We start from the raw sequence: 12223 nt of genomic DNA, 5'->3' as shown, positions 1-12223 counted from the left end.
TTAGAGTAACTGTAGTGGTCTTGTTACTAGTATACACATAGTGCCTTTTGGCTAGTTCAATATCTGCTATAACTTACCCTAAAAGGTCTAACTTTATAATTTAAGCCGTTCTTCCGATGTTACTTGTTATGTTACCGATGTTACCGATGATACATTGCTCGTTTTGATTCAGTTCAACATCTTCCTAAATATTCCCTGAAACCTTCCCCTTAGTACCCTTAGCTTGCGTAGTAGCATTAGTTATATTAGCAGTAGTGGCATTATTAGCAGTACGCGTTTAGCACATTTGGTTTTCTTCAACATTTCCTTCAACAAATGCTGAAAGTTTCAACTTAGTACCATCAACCGTTTCTGAAGCATTGCTGATACATTATCTTGACTACCTGTGTCGGCATAGTATGTTTCGATTTAGTTTAATAGAGATTCAATATTTTGCAAATTTTCTGCCTTAGTACCCTTAGTTTTAATAGCAGTAGTAGTAGTACCAGAAGTAATAGTAGCAGCAGTAGCAATAACAGTAGCAGTAGTAATAGCAGTAGTATGAGTAGAAGCAATAGAATTAGGATGCAAATATTGTCTTTTTGTTAGTTCAATATCCCCCACAGCTTGCCCTGTAAGTTTCAACTTCACTCACCAATCTGTTTCTAAGATATGGCTGATACGCCCTTTTGAAAACTTGCATATAGACATTGAGATTCAGTTTATCTTTCCCTCTCAGAATTTCCTGAAAATTTCACCCTTGTGCTCTTAGGCGTGGTTGCAATAGTAGTCACAGTAATAATAGTGTTAGTAGTACTAGTAATAGTATTAATAGCAATATGTTAATGCAGCTAGCCTTACAAGTTGCTAAAGCAGAAATAGTAGTTGAAGTACTAGTAGTAGTTAGTAGTAGTAGTAGTAGTAGTAGTAGTAGTAGTAGTAGTAGTAGTAGTAGTAGTAGTAATAGTAAATATAGCAGTAGTAGTAGTACCAGAAGTAGTAATAGCAGCAGTAGCAATAACAGTAGCAGTAGTAATAACAGTAGTATGAGTAGAAGCAATAAAATTAGGATGTAAATATTGTATTTTCAATAGTTCAATATCCCCCACAGCTTGCCCTGTAAGTTTCAACTTCACTCACCAAACTGTTTCTAAGATATTGCTGATACGCCCTTTTGACAACCAGCATAAAAAATTGAGATTCAGTTCATCTTCCCCCCTCAGAATTTCCTGAAAATTTCACCCTTGTACTCTTATGCATAGTTGCAATAGTAGTCACAGCAATAAATAATATTAGTAGTACTAGTAATAGTATTAATAGCAATATTTTAATGCAGTTAGCCTTACAAGTTGTTACAAAAGAAATAGTAGCTGAAGTACTAGTATTAGTAGTAGTAGTAGTAATAGTAAGTATAGCAGTTGTAGCAGAATTAGTAGTAGCGTGCAAATATTGCCTTTTGGTCAATTGGTCTTCCCCTTGAAGTATTCTCTGAAAGCTCCAACTGAATACCTAAATCCGTTCTTGAGATACATCCCATTGACAATCTCCATGCACATAGTGTCTTTTGATTTGGTTCGAATTTCCATGCACATAGTGTCTTTTGATTTGGTTCGAATTTCCTCTCAATATTCTATCAAACTTTCAACTTCGTAGGCTTGGCCTTAATAGTGCTCGTATCATAGTAGTAGTGGTGGTAGTAGGAGAAATAGTGTCAATAGTAGTGTTGTATTAGTAGTAGTATTAAAAGTAGCAGCAACAGTATTTGTAAACAGTAGTAGCATGTACATGGTGCCATTCGGTCAGTTGAACATCCGCCTCATGGCTACCCGGAAGCATCACCTTGATACGGTAAGCCGTTCCAAAAATATTGCAGATGTACCCTTTTAACCCCCTTTTGACGCCCTTTTCATCTAAATACTCTTAGGCTTACAATAGTTGCATCGAAAAAGTAGTTGGATTAGTTTAGTACCAGTAGTATTAGTAGTAGCAATACCAGTAAAAGTAACACTGGTAGCAAAGTTAGTAGTAGCATGCCCATATTTAATACCCAAATACATTCTTGAGATACGCCATTTTGAAAATTTGTATCCACGTAAATTGTTTTGATTTAGTTCAAGTTCCCCATCAATATTCTGCCAAATTTTCACCTTCGTATGCATAGCCTTAATAGTATTAGCATCATATCAGGATATTAATAGGAGCAGTAGTAGCAGTAACAGTACTATTTTGTAGTAGTAGTAACAGTAGTATCCGCAGTATTAATAGAAGTAGTAGCAGGTACATGTTGCCTTTTGGTTAGTTGAACATCCCACTACTGATGCCCCAAAAGTTTTATCTTGATATGGTAAGTTCCAAGAATTCAGCTGATACTTCTGTAATAGCAATCTGTATGCACATAGTAAGTTTTTATTTAGTTCAACTTTCCCCTCAATATTTGATCAGATGTTCAATTGAATATCCTCAGCCTTGGTAGTACTCGGTACAGAAGCAGTAGTTTTAGTGGTAGCAACGGTAGCAGTAGTAGTAGTTGTAGTAGTAGTAGGGTGCAAAAATGGTCTTTTTGGCCAATTCATCGCAACCCTTATCATTTTCTGAAAGTTCCAACTTAATTTACCTAGTCATTCCTGAGCTGCATCGTTTTGACAAATCGTATGCATATAACGTGTTTTGTAATAGTTCAACACTCCCATCAACATTCTCTGAAAGGCTCGTCTGAATGACCTTCGCCTTTTCGGAAAGTAAAGGTCAAACCTTTCTCAATAACATGTACTATATGTCGACAATTGGTGAAGTACTAACCTACAGCCCTATCCATGTGGGCTGAGGGGAGTTGACATCCCCAAAGACATAATTAATGGACCTTTCAACACTGCTGAAAAAATATCTATCTCACAATTTGGGTTAAATGTGCTTGGAGAAATGATGGGCGTGGAAGAGGGGATGGTTACCCTCCAGTCACTTTTGACTCTTACAAAGGACACTGGAACTTTAGTTTCCAATTTAACGAGCTCCTCTCGAAGTTTCTATCACAACTTTTATACGAAGTGTCTTGGTCAGAAAAAAAATAATACATTGTTCCCACTTCGCTCTTCACTTACGCAGCGCTGCTTTGCTGCCTATGACATCTGCTATTTTTACCAGTCCCATTAACTGAAATCTGAGGTAAATAAAATGGATACAAATTCATCCAAATAGTAAAGAGAAGAAACAAAATAAAACAGTCATGAAAAATACTAACGATATGGACATTTTGTGGGTACTGGCCAGAATCTTAGAGATTTTGGGACTCAGTATTCCAACTGAGTCCGAAGGTTCTCTGACAGTCTAGCTGAATGAAAGACGATGATTTAGCACGAGACCGGCTTCCTTGTGCATATAAACTACCAAGGGCATTAACATTAAAACATATTTTGCTTCATAAGCCCTGCCGAAGTGTATTTATACCTAATAACTAAGATTTTATTTTGGTTGTATAAAAAACTATAAGGTTCTTCGAGGAGCACAATCTTTTCTTCAGTGCTGCGAAATTGAACCGTAATAGTAAATAGTTAAAATTAACTAGTTAAATTTATCAACACTTTTCATCCATAAATAGTACACTTAACATTCTGTTGACTACTAAATACAACAAAACCTTCAAAGAAAATCTCTGACCTATTGGGTCATTTTGTGCCGTATGATTTAGCTTACTTTTCGCTGATTTTTTACCTGCGTTTTTTTTAAACTTATTGGGTCATTTTGTGCCGTATAATTTAGCTTATTTTCGCTGATTTTTTACCCGCGTTTTTTTGTTTTTAATTAGGTGCCCGTTACAACCGAAAATTGAATAGCTGCCTAAGGATGTATTTTAAATTATGAATTGAATTATCGATAATTATTAATATTTTTAAGATATGTCAGTGTTCACTACCTTTGGTACCTCAAGCCTTACTAAGATATTTTTTGCTTTACTTTACATATTATTTGTATGCTATTCTTCTGCAGTATAATGTTTTTAATGTTTCAACGTAAGACACCCTTTTTTCTATACTATTCAATAGTCAAGCTTCGGTTTTACCCATTTACTGATTCATGCTTCTGAAATTTGCTTGGGATTTTTAGACTGAAAAATATGTCAAAAATAGGCAAAAAACGTGAAAAATAGGAAAGTTATTTTATTTTTTTTAGCAGGATCTGATTATTTCTAAGAAAAATATAACTAATGACAAATATCTGGCCTGGCCAAGAAACTAATAGGTCAGAAATTGAAGACTCCAATTATATAAGCATTTCGCTGCAGCGTTAAATACGGCAAAAAGATAACTACTTTTAATAAAACCCTTTTGTTACTAAAAAATTCCACGGAGGAATTTTTCATGGGGGGAATATAATTTCTACGAAGGGTGCACTCGATGTCCCAGCATTATTTAAAAAATGATCTGAAATTGAATTAAAAAAAACAAGCTTTTTCAACTGAAAGTAAGGAGTAACATAAAAACTTAAGACGAACAGAACTGTCGAACAGACAGTTCGGATTATTTCTAAGAAAAGTCTTAGGAATAACATAAATCTGGCTCGATGAATGAATAGATCAGAAACTAATGAATCCAATGACATAAAATAATAAAATATAAGATTATATCTTTTGGCCTCAAGCTACTACAATAGGTTTTTGGCAGAATCACATCTTTCACATAAACCTTTATACCTTAAGTGTTAAATACGGCAAGAAAGAATTAGAATCAAACACTCCAGTTCTAAGCTAACTTCGTATATGATAATCAACAATATAATTTATCAATATGACTGGACAAAATACACAGGGCCAATCCATAGAACTTGAATAAAAAAACAGATTATTTCAACTGAAAGTAAGGAGCAACATTAAAACTTGGAAAGAATTTGAGAGGGTTCACCCCCTCGTCAATACCTCGCTCTTTACGCTGAAGTTTGGATATTGTTCCAATTCTTAAAAAATGACCCCTGAATCGCAAAGGCCGTTTAGTTAGAATAAATAGTTCTTTTGAAAGTACTAAAAAAATTAGCGTAAAGAGCGAGGTATTGACGAGGAGGTGAACCCCTTCATATATGTAATAATTTCTGTTCGTTTTAAGTTTTAATGTTGGTCCTTATCTTCAGTTAAAACAATTTTTTTATTTAATTTCTGATTGTTTTTAAATAATGCTGGGAAATCCGGCGCCTTCTTAATGTAAAATTGCCTTCCCCAATGAAAAATTCCTCTAGGGAAAGGTTATCCCATGTAACACCCTCCCCCGACCTACTCTGCCAGAAAATATCCCCCGGAAAACGTCTGTATACATCCCAATAAAAAAATTCTATATGTAAACAATGGGCAAAGTTGATAACTTGCAGCCCTTCCACTGGGGACTGTAGGGGATTAATTCATCCTAAAAGACATAGTTATTAGATTTTTCGAATATGCTGAACAAAATGGCTATCTCAAAATTCTGATAGGGCAACTTTGGGAAATAATGACAGTGGGAGGGGCCTATTTGCCCTCCAGTTTTTTGGTCATTTTAAAAAGGCACTAGAACTTTTAATTTCCGCTCCAATGAGCCCTCTTGTGGTATCCTAGGACTACTGGGTCCACACAATCATTCCCAAGGAAAAAACAGCATAATAATTATATTCTTTTGATGTGTCTATTGTTATCAAGATTCCGTTTCTTAGAGTTTCAGTTGCTATTGAGCCGGATCGCTCCTTGCTTACAGTTCGTTACCATGAACTATTTGATATTCAGCTTAAGATGGTTTATAAATTCCAGTTTAAAGGTATAATATCATGGTTTTGTCAGCCAAAACAAGTACACCACCGTGTAAATCAAACAGTTCGTGGTAACAAATTATAAATGAGGAGTGACCCGGCTCAACAGTAAGCGAAACTGTAAAAAACTGAATTTTGATACCAATAGGTACACCAAAAGAATTGAATTTTTATACTGATTTCAAATATATAAGTCTCGTCAAGTTTAGGCTTAACTATCAAAAGTATCGAGAAGAAACATCCCCTAAAAGTCATAGAATCTAAATGAAAATCAAATCATAAGATTCAGCGTATCAGAGAACCCTCTAGAGCTTTCAAGCTCTTATCTGCAAAAATGTGGAATTTTGTATTTAATGCCAGAAGAAAGATCACGGATAAGTGTTTATTATTTTTTTTTCTAGGGGTAATCGCACTGGTCGTATTTCTCAGTGGCCTATAATATCGTGAGAGGGCTCATTCAAACGGAAATTCAAATTTTTAGTGCCCTTTTTGAGTGACCAAAAAATTTGAGGGCAACTAGGCCCCGAGTCACGCAAATTTTTTTTCCAAAGTCACTTGATCAAAATTTTGTGATAGCTACTTTGTTCAAAATAGTTGAAAAATCTAATAACTATGTCTTTGAGGATGACTTAATCCCCCGCAGTCTCTTGGGGAAGGACTACAAGTTATCAACTTTGCCCAATGTTTACATATAGTACTGGTTGTTGGGATGTACACAGACGTTTTCAGGGTTTTTATCTGGTGAGGGGGTTGGAAGGAAGGGGTTACGGGAGTGGATTTTTACATGGAGGAAGATTTCATAGGGGATGGGACATTTCTATGAAGGGGGTTCTGGATTTCCCAGCATTATTGAAAAATGATCAGAAAACAAATAAAAAAGAAGTTTTTCGACTGAAAGTAAGGAGCAACATTGAAACTTAAAACGAACAGAAATCATTACTTATATGAGGTGGGTTCGCCCCCTAGTCAATACTTTACTCTATGCGCTAAAGTTTTTCCTAGTACTTTCAAATGAGCTATTTATTCTAATTAAAAAGCCTTTGTGATTCAGGGGTCAATCTTAAGAATTGGAACAATATCCGAACTTTAAGTCAGGATGGACTCCCAAGGAATCTTCCTATACCTCCCATGTTAAACATTTGGAGTTTGCCTGACGTTCCTGACTTAGTGATCTCGGCGGCGACTTATATAGAAAAATATCTGGTAAATATTTTGATCCAATCAAATCTTAAAGCCGACAATTATATTTTTTATAAATCACAAATAATTATAAAACCTGTTGCGGGTTTGCATCCTAGATTGCTCCACTTGACCATTGTTGTTGTGGGGTATAAAAAATAGAGCAAAAAATATTATGTTCAACAATCAGAAACTTATTTCTATAATATATACTTGCTGGCTGCAGTCCCTTCAAATACTTCACATATTTATATTCCGAAGTCAAAAATTCCCCCCCAAAAGACTAGATGCAGCTGTTATCAGAGCGCTTGAGAATTCATGAACTAGACCAAGGGACTAACGACTCGGATTGTTCTTGATTGGTTCAGTGAAGTATTAGTTAGTTGTAACCGCTGTTACCAGAAATTGTCGACGGAAGTTTGCCAAGAAGTATGGAGACACGGGAACCGTTTATATGAATACAATTATGCTAGGTGTAGGTAGTTGTCATGTGTAATTACTGTCTTATTCGAATACAAATTCAGATATACAAATGCACAAGCAGCACTCACGCTCTAGGATTTTTTTTTATGGACCCGTATAGATAAATAAAATAAAGTAAATTGGTCACTTCGCTGCAAGCAATTATTTAAATTTTATTTGTTTAAATAAGTCTGCCTGAAGTAAACACCCGAAAACATGTACTTTTTATTTGTAATTTCCACAACTTTTTACCGCACCCTGGCAAATAATGATGACCAGACCACAGGCACGCACGCTGGGGAGGGATTCGCCCCCCCCCAACTTTTCAAAATGTTTAATTTTCCCGTGTTTTCCTGGTATTTCTCCCTTAAGAGTTGACCCCCCCCCCAAAAAAAAACAAAAATCTCCTCGAATAATAATTTCTATAATCTTCTCCTTGAATAATAGTTCTTTTGCAAATAAATCTTCCTATTTACTTGCCAAATTACGAAGAATAACAATGCAATAATCGTAATTTTGAGTGAGAAACCCCTTGAGCTTAACCTTATCATATTTGTTCAGTAGAAGCGGTGAAGAAAACTGATAGATTTGTCTTTAACCGATTTGCTGCATCTGAAAAAGAATTGACTAGGGAGTAAAATGTCTGGACTTCTGCTAGGCCCTAACGTGATGAGCCAGATATTAACTAGGGGGCGAGCCATCTCATATAAGTAATATTTTCTGTTTGTTTAAGTTTTAATGTTGCTCCTCACTTTTAGTTTAAAAAAGAACTAGTTTTTTTTGTTTAATTGGTATAAAAACCGACCACGAACCTTTTTTGTTTTCTATTTTTTGTTGTTGTAATGTTTTTAATTGTTATCTTGGGAGTATTAGTTTTAGATATTTTACTTGATTGTTTGGAGTTAAACTTTGAGTGTTTATTCGGAAAATAGATTTTGGAAAAAATTTGCTTATATAGAAGAAAATAGTTTTTAATTAGAGTTGCAATATGTTGAATTGTGCTGATTGGTTTGTGCTATTGTTAAATTGAACCCAAGAGAAAACATTTGATGTTATTCGGTATCATTACAGTTTTTACCATAATATTGGTTACCTTAATTTACAACAAACATGAAGGCTACAAAATTGACGTTTCCGTGTAAGCTTTGCTTCGTCATCGACAGACGAGTGATTACGCTGGCGAAATTTCATAGACAAATACTCAACAATTTCCATACGATGAATCAAATTAAAGAACAGGATTTTTTGTGTATAGCACTGAAATTAGGATAAATTTAACAAAAATTATAGAGATACTAAAGAAACGTAGAGAGCAAATTTTTTATCTTCAGTGTGCTAGTTGGTAAAATTCCTCTTTTCTGATACCAAAGGATTTTAGCCATGGGCACAAGCGGGGGGGACAGGGGGGTCCTGCCCCCTGTAAATTTGGAACCATAAAATTAATTATAAGGACACCAAAGGAAAGAAAGCAGAATAGGGAAAAACCATGGAAAAAATGTTTGTTGCCATATTGTTGGCTGCCTGCTAACAGATTTTGACCCTTAATAAGGAAAATATAAGTTCTATGTGACTGAGTGACCCCTAGCCAGTTTTCCACAAGCATTTTCTTGATCCTAAAGATGTAATTGTTTATTAGTAATTAGTGCAGTTATTAAAACTCAAGAAAGTTCGCATAATTAAAGAAAATACTAGGAAAACCACTTAAGAAGGGGCAATTTTGGTAAGAATATGTCAACAACTTTTGCTTACATTGCAAGTATACGCATGAGTTGATATAAGAAGCCACTATAATTAGAAATATTCCCCTGAACGGAATGCTGGGAATTTCTGTGTTTTATTATAAATTTAATCCAGGAGTGATTGTATTTATCTAGTTGTCACTTAGAAAATGATTTATTTTTTTAAAGTTACGAAGTATAAAGGTGTCAAATATACTGGCTTTTGGTATTCAAAATTAAATTAAACATATTAAATTAAGCATTTTTATTTGATTTTCTCAATTTTATTTTTAATGTTTTTCTTTGAACCAACTACTTTGATAATGCGTTACTTCTTATAAACACTGAGTCTAAAGGCATTAAGTATTTTGGTATTGGATAACCAAGTTAAAAACTGTCGATATTGTTAAATGATATACGTCCAACGCTTCGACATTGCTCAACAGAACTGAATGCTGGGAGTCTATATCTTAGTTTTTGTAAATAGGCTATCATGTGGTAATCATTGTGATACACTTCCTTGTTATAATTCTTTTAAGTTTAAAATATTTGTCAGTTACGGGATCCTCAGTTATATACTTATGTTTAAATGAGGTTTAGCCGGATCTATCTGGAAGATGTTTTCTGCTTAGTTCTTATTACCATTTCCATCATACTAGGAATGCAGACAATCTGGTATGTGAGAAGAGAAATACAATGAGGTCAACCCATGTGGTTCGTTACGTGGCTGCAACCCTTTAGAATAGCCTATCGAACTGTACTATGGGCTTTAAATTAATTTCTTTTTTTAAACCGCTGGTCAAATTGTTTTCCTTAATCACGATGCAGGGCGAGAGCATGTTCCTTGTGAAGACTATTGTTTAGGTTTTGACCTAATTATTTGACCTAATATTTTTTGAATTGATTTTTTTTTTCTGTGTAAATTGATCAAAGTAAAGAAATCTGTCTATCTATTTATTTCGTACCGTTTTTAATTTAGTTTTTTTTAGTTAATAATCTTCTAGTAAATAGACTATAGGCGTTTTATTTTCCTTTTGCTATAATAATTTTATTAATCAACTGAATTAATATGTAAGTAGCTACTTGGAATTCCGCGCGACTACAAGCCCAAAATAGGCTTATCTCCAGCGTGAAATATTATTTTTTTATTAGTTTACTTGTGAATACTAAAAATAGACATAAGAACTAGAATTCACTAGAGTTTACATGAGTCAAATAACATTTTAACTTACGTTGGAGGTGAGGAAGATAGTATGTTATGTCATAAATAATATTTCTTCACGTGAAAATTCAATTATATCTTTTCTCTTTTTTCTAGTGCTGAATGTCATTGTGGATATAAGATTAATTCGATTCAAGAGCTGAATTACAGGCAATGCAACATAGCCTGTCCTGGTGATAGTTTACAGAATTGTGGTGGAGATTTAGCGATTAATGTATTTTCCACCGGTGCAACTGGTAATCATGTTTACGTAGTATTTTACCTTTTATGCCATTTCTTTCTTTAGGCCCAACCATATTTTATATTCGCCAAAGGTCTTTTTTTAGACAGTGATTCCGCATTGACTAGATATACCTATAATATCGGGTTTAGTATGATTACATAAAAAAAAAACTAGTTTTTTTAACTGAAAGTAAGGAGCGACATTAAAACTTAAAACGAACAGAAATTACTCCGTATATGAAATGGGTTGTCCCCTCCGCAATCCCTTGCTCTTTACGCTAAAGTTTGACTCTTTGCCACAATTCTGCTTTTTAAAACAATTAAAAACTTTAGCGTAAAGAGCAAGGCATTGCGGAGGGGACAACCCATTTCATATACGGAGTAATTTCTGTTCGTTTTAAGTTTTAATGTCGCTCCTTACTTTCAGTTAAAAAAACTAGTTTTTTTATGTAACTCCTGAACGTTTTTGAATTAATGCATGTTTGATTTTGGCTCTCCACACATAAATTATTAAAACGAAATTTGCATATTAATTCCTTTTTTGGCTAAATGGCTTTCTCTTAGTTTTGATCTGACGATTTTGAGAAATAAGGGGTGGGGAAAGCCTAGTTACCCTGCAATTTTTCGGTTACATAAAAAGGCAACTATAAATTTTAATTTTTAACGAATGTTTTTATTAGTAAAAAATATACGTAACTTAAGAATTAGCTTACGTAACAAACTTTTATATTCTTAAATTTTTATTATGTATATGAGGGGGTTTGTACCCTCGTTAATTCCTCGCTCTTTGCACTTAATCGTAAGTTTTGTCCCAATTCTTTAAAAATGACCCCTGAATCTGAAAGGCCGTAGAGTAAATAGTTGAAATTACTAAAAATACTATAGCATAAAGAGCGAGGTATTTATCTCCTCCTAAATACCTTGCTCTTTATGCTAAAGTATTTTTAGAACACCTCATATTCGTAATAATCTCTGTTCGTTTTAAGTTTCAATGCTACTTCTTGCTTTCAATTGGAAAAACTTTTCCATGTTTATTTTTTCATTGTTTTTTTTTATAGTAATTTTAGAAAATCCTGCGCCCTTTTAATTGAATTTCTGGTCCCCCATGACATATTTGTCCAAGGAAAGATCCTCCCACATAGCTCCCTTCCCTCAACCCCACCCCCAAAACCAAAAAAAATTCCCTGAAAATGCTGTACACTTCCCAGTAACCATTATTATATGTAAACACTGGCCGAAGTTTATAACTTGCAGCCCCTCCACCAGGGACTGTGGGGGAGTAAGTCATTCCCAAAGACATAGTTATTATGGTTTTTGGCTATGCGGAACAAAATGGCTATCTCAAAATTTTGATCCGTTGACTTTGGAGAAAAAATGAGCGTGGGAGGGGGCCTATGTGCCCTCCAATTTTTTGGTCACTTAGAAAGGGCACTAGAACTTTTCATTTCCGTTAGAATGAGCCCTTTTGCGACATTCTAGGACCACTTGGTCGATACGATGACCCCTGGGAAAAAAAACAACAACAAAAAAAAAACAAATAAACACGCACCCGTGATTTGTCTTCTGGCAAAAAATACGAAATTCCACATTTTTGTAGATAGGAGCTCGAAACTTCTACAATAGGGTTCTCTTATACGCTGAATCTGATAGTGTGATTTTCGTTAAGATTCTATGACTT

General features: G+C 34.5%; 1 protein-coding gene across 2 annotated transcripts in view; it reads left to right on the top strand.

Moving 5' to 3' along the window:
* The window catches only part of LOC136025295 (xylosyltransferase oxt-like), a 141409-nt gene that overhangs the window by 32198 nt on the left and 96988 nt on the right, over positions 1 to 12223 (top strand). For both annotated transcript variants that reach the window (XM_065701185.1, XM_065701186.1), the window contains exon 4: positions 10420 to 10559. In XM_065701185.1, the coding sequence (XP_065557257.1) occupies positions 10420 to 10559 (140 nt within the window). The remainder of the gene's footprint in view (positions 1 to 10419; positions 10560 to 12223) is intronic.

This window comes from Artemia franciscana, chromosome 3, assembly GCF_032884065.1.
Source record: "Artemia franciscana chromosome 3, ASM3288406v1, whole genome shotgun sequence".
Taxonomy (NCBI): domain Eukaryota; kingdom Metazoa; phylum Arthropoda; class Branchiopoda; order Anostraca; family Artemiidae; genus Artemia; species Artemia franciscana.
The sequence above is the reverse complement of the archived record's forward strand: the minus strand, read 5'-3'. Positions and strand labels throughout refer to the sequence as shown.